This window comes from Cygnus atratus, chromosome 28, assembly GCF_013377495.2.
Source record: "Cygnus atratus isolate AKBS03 ecotype Queensland, Australia chromosome 28, CAtr_DNAZoo_HiC_assembly, whole genome shotgun sequence".
Classification (NCBI taxonomy): Eukaryota; Metazoa; Chordata; class Aves; order Anseriformes; family Anatidae; genus Cygnus; species Cygnus atratus.
Genome location: NC_066389.1, coordinates 1190843 through 1204489, shown reverse-complemented (window position 1 = coordinate 1204489; position 13647 = coordinate 1190843). Strand labels below are relative to the sequence as shown.

At 70.6% G+C, this 13647-nt stretch overlaps 2 protein-coding genes across 2 annotated transcripts; both read right to left on the bottom strand.

The window, feature by feature from the left end:
• Nucleotides 1–89: 89 nt before the first annotated feature.
• Nucleotides 90–3984, bottom strand: LOC118258638 (SLAM family member 8-like). Its single transcript, XM_035567529.2, has 6 exons — nucleotides 3877–3984; nucleotides 1939–2271; nucleotides 1334–1612; nucleotides 1134–1253; nucleotides 887–960; nucleotides 90–222 (listed from the first exon to the last, which is right to left on the bottom strand). Exons 1-6 carry the CDS (start codon nucleotides 3944–3946, stop codon nucleotides 148–150), a joined length of 951 nt encoding a protein of 316 aa, XP_035423422.1. The 5' UTR covers nucleotides 3947–3984; the 3' UTR covers nucleotides 90–147.
• Nucleotides 3985–5583: 1599 nt separating this feature from the next.
• LOC118258642 (SLAM family member 8-like) lies at nucleotides 5584–10021 on the bottom strand. The gene is made up of 7 exons (XM_035567541.2): nucleotides 9949–10021; nucleotides 7398–7739; nucleotides 6823–7116; nucleotides 6550–6669; nucleotides 6364–6455; nucleotides 5947–6054; nucleotides 5584–5628 (listed from the first exon to the last, which is right to left on the bottom strand). The coding sequence occupies exons 1-7, from the start codon at nucleotides 10019–10021 to the stop codon at nucleotides 5584–5586; spliced, it is 1074 nt and encodes a 357-aa protein (XP_035423434.2).
• Nucleotides 10022–13647: the final 3626 nt, after the last annotated feature.

The window sequence follows — 13647 nt, the reverse complement described above, 5'->3', positions numbered from 1 at the left end:
TTTATTGGGGTCCTGCCGAGCCCCGCCGCGTTTGGGGAGGGAAGGGGACAGAAATGGGGTGAAATAAAGCGAAAAAGGGGTAAAAGGGCTGCGCGTCCGCCTGTCCTGCCGTCCGTCCCGCCGTCCGTCCCGCCGTGGTCCTGCTGCTCAGGCCTGCGGCTGGGCCAGGCCGGCCCCCACCTCGCTGTAGATGGTTTTGAGGGGGGTGCGGGGCTGGGGGGGCTGCGGGGAGAGGCACGGGGTCGGGACGGGACCCCCCGTGGGGACAGACCCGAGACAGCCCCGTGGGGACAACCCCAGGACCCCCCTGTGGGGACAGCCCTGGGACCCCCTATAGGGGACAGCACCGAGGTCCCTCCATGGAGACAGCAACAGGACACCCCTGTGGGGGCAGCCCTGGCCCTGGGGTCACCCCACAGGGACAGCCCCAGAACCCCCTGTAGGGACAGCATTGGGGACCCCCATAGGGATGGCCCTGGGACCCCCCGTGGGGACAGCACACCAGGATCTCCCCGTGGGGACAGCATCAGGCTCCCCACATAGAGAGAGCCCTGGGACCCCCCCCTGTGGGGACAGCGCCGGGACCCCCTGTAGAGACAGCCCCAGGACCCCCCCCGTGGGGACAGCCCTGGGGTCCCTTGTGGGGACAGCACCAGGGTCCCCTCATGGGGACAGACAGCCCTGGAACCCCCCTGTAGGGACAGCGCCGGGACCCCCCCACGGGGACAGCCCTGAGGTTCCCCCCATGAGGACAGCCCCAGGACCCCCCCCATAGCAGACAGCAGCAGGGTCACCACTTGGGGACAGCCCCGGGACCCCCCCGTGGGGCCGGCCCTGTCCCCAACCCCTGCCCGGTGGGGCCACGGGTGGCCTCCCCCGGCCTCACCTGCTCGTCCTCCTCGGCAGGGCTTCTCCTCAGGACCTGGGCGTACTGCGGCTCCTCCGCCACGCTGAGGGCAGCTGGGGAGAGACGAGCTGGGGAGGGCGACCGGGGGGGGGGGGCACGGGGGGCTTGGAGCCACCCCGCCGTGGGGGCACGGGGACCCCCCAGCCCTGGGGACGTCACACCCCGGGGCACACGGCTCCCCCCGGGCCCCCCGTATCCCCTGGGGCCATGGGGACGCGGTGCCCACCTCCCTCCGCCGCCTTCCTCCTCCTCCTCCTCCTCCTCCGCAGGCAGAACAGGACGGTCAGCGGTCCCACGACGGCGGCCAGCACCCCCAGGCAGATGTACCACCTCTGCCTGCCTGCCTCTGCGGGGACGAGGGGCGGTGGGTGGCCGGACGCCCCCCGCCACCCCGCCGTGGCAGGAGGGGACGCGGCAGGGCTTTACCGTGCTCGCACAGGGCCTTGACGTTGACGGAGCAGCTCTGCTCCTCGGCAGGGCTTCGAGCCACGCAGGTGTAGGTGGCATTGAGGGCGCTGGCGGGGATGGCCAGCTGCAGGGTCTGGCCGTCCAAGCTCTGTCCCCACGGCGTCCCCGAGGCGTCCCCGAGCTGCCAGGAGGCCTGAGCGGGGCTCCCGGGGGGCAGCGAGCACCGCAGGGTGACGTTGCAGCCCTGGGCGCTGCGGGAGTGGAGCTGGTGCTGGATCAGCGGCGTCGGCACTGGCTCTGGCGGCGGTGCAAAGAAACCCTGCTGGGACCCAGCCTGCGTGGGGACACCCTGGGGACGCCAGCTGGGAGGGCCGGGCAGCCAAAGGGTGGGAGAGGGAAGTGCAGGTGGGGCACGGATCTGTCATAACACCAGGAAAATCCCTCCCCCCCCCCCCCCCCCGGCAGATGCTCGGCAGTTTCTCTTCCCCTTTCCTGGGCGCCGATAACTCCCCGCACAAAAGGGGCTTTGTCGCCTCTCCCCGCGGGCTGGAAACCCCAGGGGCGGCGGCAGCGCTTCCCAGTACCCCCCCCCCCCCCCCCCCGCCCCAGTTCCAGTTGCTCACCGTAGACGGAGAGGTTGAAGGACGGGTCGTCCACTTCCACCGTGCTGTTGTATTTGATCTGCACCTCGTAGACCCCGCTGTCGCCCAGCTCCAGGCCCCCGATCCTCAGCGCCGTCGCGTTGGGCATCTCCAGCCGCTGCTTGAAGCGGTCGTGGGGGTCGGGGCGATGGAACCCCTCCGGGCCAAACTCCGCCACTTGAAATTTTTTACCGGCGCCAGCCCTGAAGTACCATTCGACCCTCTTCACGCTGCTGCTGTTGGGCAGCGCCGGGGAGAGCAGCACCGAGCGCCCCCGGACCCCGCTCACCGGCTGCGGCTGGGTGCCTGCGGTGCCTGCCCGGGACAGCGGCGGTCAGGAAGAAGCAGAGCCCAAAACACCCTTAATCCTTCACCCCTCACCTCCAGCACCCTGCCGGCACCGCTGCGCTGATGCCAGCCACCCGCGGAGCCACCTCGTCCCCGTGCCACCCCGTCCCCATCGCAGGGACGGCCGTGGCTGCCGGGGGGCTTCACCCCCCAGCCGCGGGGAGCAGCTTGGCCAGGAGCAGGGCACGCTCTGCCCGCTGCGGGGCTCGAGCCGGGACAGGCTGGAGGTTCACCCTCCGTGAGACGCCCGTCGGCGACCCTCCGGAGCCGCGAGCCGAGTTGCGGGGTGCAGCCGGCTTTGCGGGCAGCGCCCTATTTCTAGCACGGCCGCGCCGCGCAGAGCTCCCGTGACGCCAGGAGGGGCGGGATGCGGCTTTGAGACGCGAAAAGCTGCGTGGAGGCGACCGTGCCGGCGGGGCCAGCTGCGTCCCCACATCACAGGACCCATCCTGCGCCGGCCGCTCGCTTCCTGTACCCCGCTCGGGGCCGGCCACGCGTTTCCCACCCGCTGCCGGTGCAGCCACGCTCTGGCCGGGGCCGCTTTGGTTTTACAGAGAGGAAGGCGATGCTGCAGGGCTGGCATGCAGGCAGCAAAGCGGGGGCGCGGGGAGGGGGGGGGCCCAGCCCCACGGTGCCCTCCCGGCTCCCCCGTTTTGGAGACGCTGGTGCAGAGCGAGCCCGCGTCGCCGCGAGTCGCCCCCGGTGGCACCGAGCCGCCCGCTGGTATTTTGCCCCAAACAAAGGGCCGTGCCCCTGGCTTTACCCCAAACACAGCCTCGGCGTTTCCCAGCTTGATCCAGCCCTGGGAAGCTCCTGCGTGGTGTCCGCTTGTCCCCATCCCCGTCCCCAAGCCCTCACCCCGTAGAGCTGGAGCCTTCTGGCTGGTGGTGGCCATGTCCTGCCCCCCCCCCCCCCCCCCCCCAGGTGCTCTGGGTGCCCCCCAGCTGGGGGCTGCGGTCCCGGCCCAGCCCCAGCGCTCTGCGTGGAGCAGCGCCTCTGCCTCCGAGCTGGGAGCTGAGCAAAGGGACCCCCGTGGGCCCCCGTGCGGGGACGGGCGGGCAGGGTCCGGCACAAAACCCCAACGGTTTGCAAGCCGAGCGCTAACACGGAGCAGGACGAGGAGCAAACTCTCTCACGCCCGGGTCCCGGCCCCGCCGGTGACAGCGGAGCTCTCCGGTGGTGATTTACGCTGGCAATAAATGGCGATGCCGTGCACGGCGCTGAGCCCTTCCCACGCTGCTTCCCATCGGCTGCGAGCACCGAACAGCACCGAGGGTGTCCCAGCCTGGGCTCCCCTGGGAGCAGCGCCCGGGACTCCTTCGCGGGGTCGAGCCCTGCTCTCACCCCACTATTTCCCCCATTTTCAAACCTGCACCAAAACCTCCAAAAGGGCTAGCACTCATTCTGCAACCCAGCCCCGAAGCCACGATTTCGCTGGGTTTCTGCAGCAGCAGCGAGTCGCTGCTGAGCTCGCCTCCCACTCCCGGCTCTCCCACCGCCACCACCTCCGGGCTCAGCACCGGGGGCCACCGGCAAGCGGGGCCTGGTGGCCGCCGCCTCCCCCGTGCCTACCTGCAGCGATGAGGAGCAAGGCCAGCAGCCGGGGCTCGAGGGGACGCCGTCGGCCGCGCGACCCCCCCATGTCTCCATCACCAGCTCGAGGCAGCGCTGACCTCAGCTGCGCAGGCGGCGGTGAGGACGCATGCAAATCTGCCCACAGGCAGCAGCGCACCTTCCCAGGGGAGTGGCAACCTGGGGACACCCTGGGGACAACGCTGAGCCCCGCTGCCAGAGCTGCCCCGCCGCCGCTCAGCTCCGCCGGGACCTCTCCAGCGCCCGAAGCCCTTTGGAGCCGCTGCCCAGCCCTCGCTCTCCTCCGGGTGCAATAAAGGAGGGCTGGAGCCCGGATGCTGCTGTTGGGTAAATAACGCCAGCTGGGCTGGCGGCGTGCGGGGACGGCCACCTGGCACGGGCTGGGGACGAGCGCCCGGCCCCTGTCACCTGGGGATTTGGGCGCAGGGCTCGGGGAGGAGGCTCCTCCGGGGGCTGGCTGCAAGGCACCACGAGCACGGGGAGCCGCCGCCGTCGAGAAGCTCTTGGCTGGCTGTGAGATGGGGGAAGAAGGTCGGCCCCTGGCTCGGGGATGCTGCCAGCGGGCGCAGGATGCTCCCGTCCCCTGCGCCGAGCCAGCGCTCCCCCCCCCGCCCAGCTGGCTCCCCGGGAGTGGTGTCGGAAAAACCTTCCCCGGAGCAAAACCGGGGCCGAGGGGAGGGAAGGAGAGCACGGCAGGGCCGGGCTCGTCCCCGTGCCGGCGGCTGCAGAGGAGCAGCGCAGGGGCTGGGGCGGCGCAGAGCAGGAACCGCGCTCCCCGCTGCCGTTTTCTGCAGTTCCAAAAAGGGAAGCGAGAGGCGGCTGCGCCCCCCTGCACCGTGCTCTTTTTTTGGGGCGCAGCCCCAAACCGGGGAGGTTTGCAGCACGGCCCCGGGATGATTTGACGGCCAGGGGGCCCCGCGTGGGCGCGCGCAGCCCCGTGCAGGCTCCCAGCGGCTCCCCGCTGCGCTCTCACCAAGATTTTATTATTTGCTGGTTTCACGAGGCTGGGAGATGGGGGCCGAGCACGGGGCCCCCGTGACAGAAGGTGCTGGACACACACGAGTGAGACACCCCCACCCCACCCCCCCCCACACTTTTCAAGGCAGTGCACAGGCAACACGGAAACAGCGACGGGGGGAGGAAGAGTGGGCGCGGACCCACGCCGGCACCGGTGCCCCCGCGTCCCCCCCCGGGATGCCACCGGGGGCTGCTCGGCCCCGGGAGGGGGGAACCAGGGCAGGGGCTCAGCTGGGGGCAGCGGGGGGGGGTTCGATTTGCCCCAGGTGGGCTCATCCCGGATCTGCAGTGGCTGGCACTGGGGTGCACCCAGCCCCCTGCCCGCCCCCTGTAACCCCCAAAAAAAGGGTTTGGTCCCCCCCCCCCCCCTTTTTGCTAGGGCAGCCTGCTGTCTCAGCTTGAAGAAATGGGGCTGGGACCCCCCCCACCCCCCACCCCGGTCCCGAGGCATCAGAGCTGCACCCAGCCCGGTGCCGGAGGGGGGACCCCAGCCTCGCTGCCGCTCGTCTCCTTGTTCCCCAAGGGGCTGGGGGGGCTTCGGGCAGAGGGTTGGGCAAACCGGAGGTGGGTGGGAAAGCGTCCGGCCGGCTGGCACCCAGAGGTGGCGCCTCCCGTCCCCGGAGCCGAAACGGGGGCTGGAGAGGGGTCGGGTTTGGCACACAACGCACGTCACAGCCCTTGGGTTACGTCCCGATGCTCCAGCGCCGCTGGCGCCTGCGGGGGCAGAGAGCGAGAAATCCTTCAGGCGGACTGAGGGCGCCGTGCCGCCCTGTCCGTCCGTCCGTGCTGCCGTCTGTCCATCCCTCTGTGCTGCCGTCTGTCCGTCCGCGCATCTCCCCTCCTCTCCCCCTTCCATCCGGCACGCACGGGTGCGGCAGCGGGACGGGGCCTGGCGCAGCATGCAGTGACAGGGCTGGGGGCACTGACAGGGCTGGGGGCACTGACAGGGCTGGGGGGGTCCCCACCCGGCCCCGGACCCCCCCCGGGGGCAGACAGGGCCACGGGCCACCCGCACCTGAGGGCCTATGTCACCTCCTCGGCCGCGTCCTCTGGCGCCCGGCGGATCTGCTCGCAGACGGTGGTGACCGGCGCTTTCTCCGGCGGGCTCGGGTCCGGGTTATTTTCGGGGGGACGGAGGCCCTGCGGCAGAAATGGGGGCTGCTGAGGGTCCTCCCCCCCCCCCCCCACCGCTGCCCTCCCAGCTCGTCCCCGGTAGGGGAATGATGCAGAGCTCACGGTGGCCCCGTGCCGCGGAGCCCCCCCCCTGCACCCAGCAGCGTCCTGCGTGGCTGGGACCCCACGAGATGGGGACCCCAACGTGGCCAGGCCCCTGGTGTGACCTGGAACCCGCTCTGATGGGGACCCCGAGGTGATGGGGACCCCCCCCAGCATGCCCCCCCCCCCCCCCCCGGCTGGCAGCACCCAGCCCCAGTGCAGGGGGCTCCTCACCTGGTCATTACCTTCCGGGGGGCTCCGGCGCACGATCTCGGCGTACTGGGGGTCGGGGGGGCCCTCCTCGGCCGGCACCGCGGGGGTGGCAGCTGCAGGGGAGGGGGGGGGGGTCAGGGGGGACCCCAAAAACGGCCCCCGAGCACGGCTCGGCCCCGAGCTGCCGCCGAGAGGGGCTCCACTGACCTGGGTCCGCCGACTTCTCGCTGTTCAGCCGCCAGCACCAGAAGGCGCCCCCCAGGCTCACGGCCAGCAGGATGAGGGTGAGGACGATGTACCCCGACTTGGAGAAGGTCGCCTGTCCCCCTGCGAGGGCAGAGAGAGGGGCTGAGCCGGGGGACGGCTGGAGACCTCCCCCCCGCCAACAACCCCAGGCTGAGCCGGTGGCACCCAAGGGTGCTCAGGACCCTCACCCCCGCCCCCCCCCCCCCCCAGCCGGAGCAGCAGAAGCACCCTCACCCCCGCTCCGGCAGATGTCCTGCAGGTCGAAGAGGACGACCTTCTGGTCGGCGGGGTTGCTGACGGTGCAGGCGTAGGTGGCGTTGGCGGTGCCGGGCTGCAGGGCCAGGCGCAGCGTGGTGCCGTCCGGGGACAGCTGCGAGCGGTCGGTGCCCAGGTCCCGCCGCCCGTTGTCCCTCCTCCAGGTGACGTTGACGGCGCCTTTGCCGGCGCCCTGGCACTGCAGGGTCAGGTTGCACCACTCCACGGTGCTGGCCAGGAGCTGGCTGCGGGTCCGGGGGCTCGGCACCGACTCTGTGCCCAAGGGGAGGACAGGGTCAGGCCGGCGCGGCACCGCTCGGCCACCTCCCGCCGCCCCACGCTGTGGAACAGGGCACGGCCACCACCGCAGATGCGGCCACCCCGCAAAGGACCCCACGGTGGGGAGCACGGAGGGTCGAGCAAGGCAGCGTGGAAGGTCGGGGTCTACCCTAAATCACCTCGTCGCTCTGTGCCGCATTCCCCCCGTCTTTCGAGCCTGCACTGGGAGGTTTGTGTTGCGTCCCCGAAGCCCGGCCCCATTTTGCACCGCTCACCGTAGACGGAGAGGTTGAAGGACTGGTCCTCCACCAGCGCCGGGTGCAGTTTGATCCGCGCCCCGTAGACCCCGCTGTCGCCCAGCTCCAGGCCCCCGATCCTCAGCGCCGTCGCGTTGAGCATCTCCAGCCGCTGCTTGAAGCGGTCGTGGGGGTCGGGGCGCTCGAACCCCCCCGGGCCAAACTCCGCCACCTGAATCGTGGCCCCGGCGCCGGCCGAAAAGCTCCACTCGATCTCCTTCACCCTGCTGCCGGGGGGCAGCGCCGGGGAGAGCAGCACCGAGCCCCCCAGGATGCCGATCACCTGCTGGGGCTGCGCCCGGACTCGGCCGAAGAGGAGCTCTGGGGACAAGGCAGAACGTCACCCGGCTGCGCGGGGACAACGCGGGGACGGGCAGCAGGACCCCCCCCCCCCGGGGGACGGGTCCCCTCCCGGTGCCGCCGTCCGGGCTGGAAGAGGAGGAAGCATCGCCCGGCCCCGGCGCAGACGCCTCGTCTCCTCTGAACCCGTTGCGGATGTCCCTGTCCGGGCTGGGGACACGGGAACGTGGCCCGAGAGCACGCCGAGGCTGCCGCTAGCGGCGGGGAGGGGAGGGCGCCGGGGTCGGTTTCCAAAAAAAAGCCTCTACGTGTTCGGATGCCGGTGCCGCATCTGAACGGCACGCTCTAGGGCGCTGCGGCCGGGCGCTCACCAGAACAACGCTCCAACAGACTCTGCGAGGAGTTCCCCGCCAGCATCTGCAAAACCTCATTTTCCGCCTTAAAACGCGCCTCTGCCAAGATGCCTACGAAAAACCAACAAGGGGTTAGGGCGGGGGGGGGGGTTGAGAGCGGCGGGGCCGAGCCGGGCTGGGTTTCCCCTCGCTCCAGAGGCGCGGGGTGCTCGGGGGCTCGCACGAGGTCCCGCACCCCGCTGCCACGTGCCTGGGAGCGCGGGGACGTCGCCGGAGGTGGGGGGGGGGGGGACGGGACCGTGGGGGCCCGGGAGGGATGGAGCCACCTGGGCGATGCGGGGCGGCGGGCGGGGACGTCGCTCGGAGCCTACGCCGCGAGTTTTTGGCAGCACCGCCAGCTCTCCGCGCGAAAGCACGCTCGGCACCAGCTCCCTCTCTGCTGGCGGCGCCCGCCTACCCGCAAGCTGTCTCCTCCACCGCCCCCGGCCCTGCCAGGGGGAGGAAGGGGCCGAGGAAAGGGGGGGGGGGGTGGGCAGCATCTTGTCGAAGCCCCTCTGCCACCTGTCCCTGTCCCACGCAGGGACCGGGATGCTCAGCGGTGGGCTTGGGGCGAGCGGCTTTGCCCCGTCCAGGATGGGACCCGGGGCGCAACGTCCCCGGTGTCCCCTCCTCTCCCCCCGCCCCGCCGCCAGAAGCAGATGTGCCAGAATATTGAAGCAGATTAAACGCAGACATCCCAGCGTTTGCTTTTTATAAAGCCCGAGCTGCCTCCCTGCTCTGCTGGGAAGGAACGCTCCCCGTCATCCCCGCGGCGGTGCCGCTCCGATCCCGCTTATCGGGGGCTTTTTTGGGCTCCTCCACCCGAGCCTGACACCGGGCCGAGCCCCGCTCCCTCCCACGCTGCTCCCCTGGGGGCACTCCCAAGTTTTTGGGGCCCCGGCTGCGGGAAGGGTCTGGCACGCGAGGCCGGTGCCCAGCTGCCGGGCAGATGCTGAGCCCCGGGGGCAGGAGGGACGAGCCGCAGCCCCCAGCGAGTGCAGGGAGGGGGGAGCAGGGAGGGATGGAGGAAAATCGGGTGGGAGAAGCGGGTGGGTACCGAGCCCAAGCACGCCACGTCCCGGGCTGGTCCCTCCTATCCTATTAACGGCCCCGGGGGAGGGCAGAGCTGGGGGCCCCGAGGTGCTCGAGGCTCCCCGGCGCGGGGACGTCCGGCTCCGTCCAGCTCCGATCTCAGATCCCAAAGGTCTCCGAAGGTGATTTCAACCCGGGCTTTATCCCACTCCGGCTCATCGCCCCCACACACGCCCGAAGCAAAGGATTCGGATCGAGGCGGGGGGCTGGCAAACCCCGAGGCACCACGCCGGCCTCCTTTCCAGCCCGCTGGCTGTATTTTTGCCCGCAGCACGCGCCGAGTGCCGGCGCCAGCAGCCCCCGTCTGCCGGCCGCACGCTCCCGAAGCCAATTAAGCGTTAGGAGGATAAAACCCCGCCGCTAATCCGCCCGGACTATTAGATGCTTTCTGTCGGAATTGAGGGTTTTATGGGAATTATTAAACGTGTGGCTTAGCACGCCGGGAATTAAGGGGATTCCTCTCTCCCGTTTTACGTAAGAGCCTCGCCGCTCTCTCGGGCACAGCCCCGGGGGGCTCCGTGGGGCGAGCTGCCCCTGCCGGGGGCTGCAGCGGGGGGCTGCCCGGTGTCCCCCCCCCCCACCGGTTACGAAACCTCTCCTTCGAGCATCACGCGCGCTTGCGTGGCCGCTTGGACCCGTGTGGCCAAGGGCTCGGCGGCGGAGGGCCGGGCGGCACCGGCGGCGGCGTTGCCCACCCCGGGCGGCCCCGGCCATGCGGGACGAGGGCTCGGCGCCCGTGCACTCACCTGGCGCGAGGCCGAGCAGCGCCAGCAGCAGCGCGGGCAGCCGGGCTCCGCTCGTGGCCAAGTCCCCCTCCATTCCTGCTCTGTGCCGCTCCGTGGGCAGAGTCAGCGGCGGCGGCGGAGACGGGGAGGAGCAAAGCCGCCTCTCTCCGCCGCTACCCGGAGGAAGGCGAGCATCGCATCGCGCCGGGGCACCGCGTGCCTCTTAATGAGCTCGCCGTAAACGGGCAGGGACGCGGCACACGCACGGCCCAGGGTCGGGGGGCACGGCCGGGACCCCCCCTCAAGCTCTCGGCATCCACGGGTGGTCGCATCCGGAGCATCCCTGCCCTTGGTCCCCGCCACCCAGGGACAGCTCCCCGAGGTCCGAATTGTTTCCCCGGGGGAGGCAGCACGGCAGCAAGGGGGGAGGCGCATCCCAAACCCCACTGGGCTGAGCTCCTTGGGGCGAAGAAATCAGCACGGGGTGGGGGGGGGATGCAAAAGGGAGAGACCCCCTGAGCCCTCCCGGCCCCGTGCCAGGTGCCCGCAGGGAAGGAAGCGGATCCCATCGGCACCTCGGCCAGCTTATTTTTAATTTCAACCCCCTCAGCAAGCCAAGGTGGAAAAGACAAAGAGGGAACGAGCCTCAGCGCCACGTTCGGTCGGCTTTCGGCTGGACAGAGCGTTAGCAAAAAAAAAATAAGGTAAATCAGCCCCTGGGGAGCAGGGGGGCAATGCCCGAACCCTGCAGGATGCGTCCCCGAGGGACCAGCAGTGCTGGTGAGCAGCGTGCCCAGGACAGAGGGTCAGGAGAAGGACCCTCGGGAAGGCGTGAGGTGACACGAGCCAGCCCTGTCCTGCTCCCAGACCCCAAGCTGAGAAGCCACAGAGCCTGGATTTGTGCCAGCTGCTCCCAGGGGCTGCTCCCTGCAGCTGGCACGGGCTGCATTTATCGCCATACGACACACGGGGAGGTCACCGTGGCGCCAAGGAGCACCCCAAATAAAAAGCGGCAACACAATCTGAGATCAGCATGCACGTGGGTCCGGGCCGTTGCTCGGATTTGGCTCTTGGAAAGCAGCCGGCTCTGGGTGTTGGGGTACGGGGCGGAGGGGAGGGGCTGAGAGCCACTGCATGGGGCCACTCACTCCTAAATCACCCCTTAGGACGTCCCCGGGACGCCTGGCAGGACGGCAGCAGTGCCGGGACCGAGAGACCGATGCCCCGAAGAGGTGGGACACAGGACCAGCAGCACGGCCAGGATGCGACCCCACGAGCATCAGGAGCAGCCGCAGCCGCACGCGGCTGGACCCAGCCCAGGGAGCTCGGGGCCGGCGCTGCCGACGTGCGGGGCCACATCCTGAACCCTTAAACCCTCCAGCACCGCTGGGCCACATCCTGAGCTCCTGAGCCCTCCGGCACTGTCCTCGTGTGCGGGCGAGGAGGAGCTGCGGAGCCCAGGGCTGCCTCGGGCAGGGAGCGTGCCTGTCAGCAGCCGGGAAAGTCACAATTTGCTGAGAACTCGGCTCAACGTGACCGCACAGAGTCACCCTGCGCGACGGGGAGGGGGGAAAAAGGCTGAACCTCGAAGCTGAAAGCACAAACAAGGGGCCGCGTGAGCTTGAGATCAGATAATTTCTGCCATCTCTTGCTCTCGCTCTGCAGCCAGCGGGGTTGAACTGATCCTCCGCCAGCACCGGGGGGGATTTAATCCATTCCTCACCCCAGCGCTGCCCCCGGGAAGCCCCAGAGCGCCCCCCCCCCCGGCTCTCCGAGAGGCGACGGTCCCGCAGCAGGGCCCCCTCCGGGTGCCCACCCAGCCCCTGGGGTCCCCCGGTGCCCGGCCAGCCGGAGCCCTACGGCTCACGCAGGAAACCTGCGGCCGAGCCTGGGGGAAGCCACTTCCCCCCCTCCTCATCGCTGCTGCAGCCGCAGGGGTGGGGACAACGCCTGCACGGGGCAGGGGGGCTCGGCGCAGCTCCACGCGCCCAGGATCGCGTCCTCGGGGGACCCCAGCCCTCGCTGGCACCGCTGGGCCAGGGACCTCTACGTGCTTTTGGGGACGCCCACGGCGCTGCGTGCGTCTCAGCCCGGCCCCAGGTGGCACGAACCCGCTGCGGGGACAAGAGCGAGGTCACCGCTGGCTGTCCCCACGTCCCCGGGACAAGCGGCCCTGCCATCTGCCGGCAAGGGGGACAGGGTCTGCGAGGTGCTGTGGGTGCCAAAACGCTCGGGTCCTCCCCTCAGACGGGTCCCAGAATTGCGGGGCCATCGCCCCTGGGGGCTGCCGGAGCCCCTCTGGGTCCAGGGCTTCCTCCAGGGCTGTGCCTTTGGGGCCATCCAGCAGCGGGGAGCGCGGCCCCAGGAAGGGCCGAGCCTCTGCCAGGACCCGGCAGAAATTGGGGCGTTTTGGGGGGATTTGGGAACCGCCGCCGAGTCACCGCCGCGCTCCGACCTCAGCCGGCAGCACGAGGACGAGCTGGGTCGGCAACGGGGGGCACTGCACAAAAAGGGCCTCGGGTAACCCTGCACGAGGCCTGAAGGGTTTTAGGGTTTCATCGCCGCTGGGTAGAGCTCACAAAACTGATTTCCACGCACACCGCCCGGTGCTGGAGCGGTGCTGGGGGCCGGATCCTTCCCCGCGCCTCCTCCTGCAGCCGCTCCGGGCAGGGGAAGCCTCACGGTCCCGGCTGCACCCACCGAGACAGCGCAGGGCAGCGGCGCCCACCCCTAAAATCCCGTCAGCTCGTTAGGAACCCACTCGGATCACGTTTTTAGGTGACAGGACCACCTCCTGCCTCCCCGGGGAGGGAGCGCGGAGCTGCGTTCGCTCCAAGACGCTTTCGCTCCTCAGGAAGAAGTTGTGCCGGGGTTAAAGCGCACGAAGGGCTGCGGCGAACAGCTCCAGGCCGCACGGCCAAGGGAAGCGCGGTGTTTTATTATTTATCGCTGACAGCTCCTGACAGGGATCCGCCGGTACGCGCTGCTCCCTCCCGGGGCCAGCCCAGCAGCCATTTCAGCCGGTGCTTCGCAAGCAGCAGCGCCGGGAGAGCCCCGGGACACAAGGGGGAGCCCGGCAGCCCCGGGGGGGGGGCCCTGCTCAGCCCCTCCTGCCTCCACCCCAGCCCCGAGCAGCCCCAGGGGCAGCCCCGCACCGCCCCACGCTGGGCGCCGGGACCCAGCGCCCTCCCCACACAGGCCCGCGGGGCTCCAGGCAAGGCCCCAGCCCCGGCTGCGCCCCCCCAGCCGCCGTCCTCCCCCAGCTCTCCGCCTCCTCAGAGCCCCCCGGCCTCGGCTCTCCCACGCCAAGGCCCCACACGGGGCCCTCGGCGCCCCCCGGAGTCTCCGAAGCCCGGAGGCCCGGCCCAGGCCCAGGCGCTGCCACCCGCGGCCGCCATTTTCCCTCCCTCGCCCCTTCCCCGGCCGCCGCCGGGCAGCTACTGATGACGTCAGCAGCGGGGCGCGCAAAGGCACCCCTCCCCTCGCTCTCGCCCACGCTGAAGTCTCGCGGGATTTCCGCTGGTATAAATTGACCCGCGGGAACGGGCGGGGCTCAGTGCCCGCCCGGCTGGCGGGCGGCGGTGGGCGTGGGGTGCTGCGGCTCCGTGAGGACGCGGGGCCTTTAGGGGCCTTTAGGGGCCTTTAGGGGCCTTTAGGGGCCTTTAGGGGCCTTTAGGGGCCTTTAGGGGCCTTTAGGGGCCTTTAGGGGCCTTCTCCCCC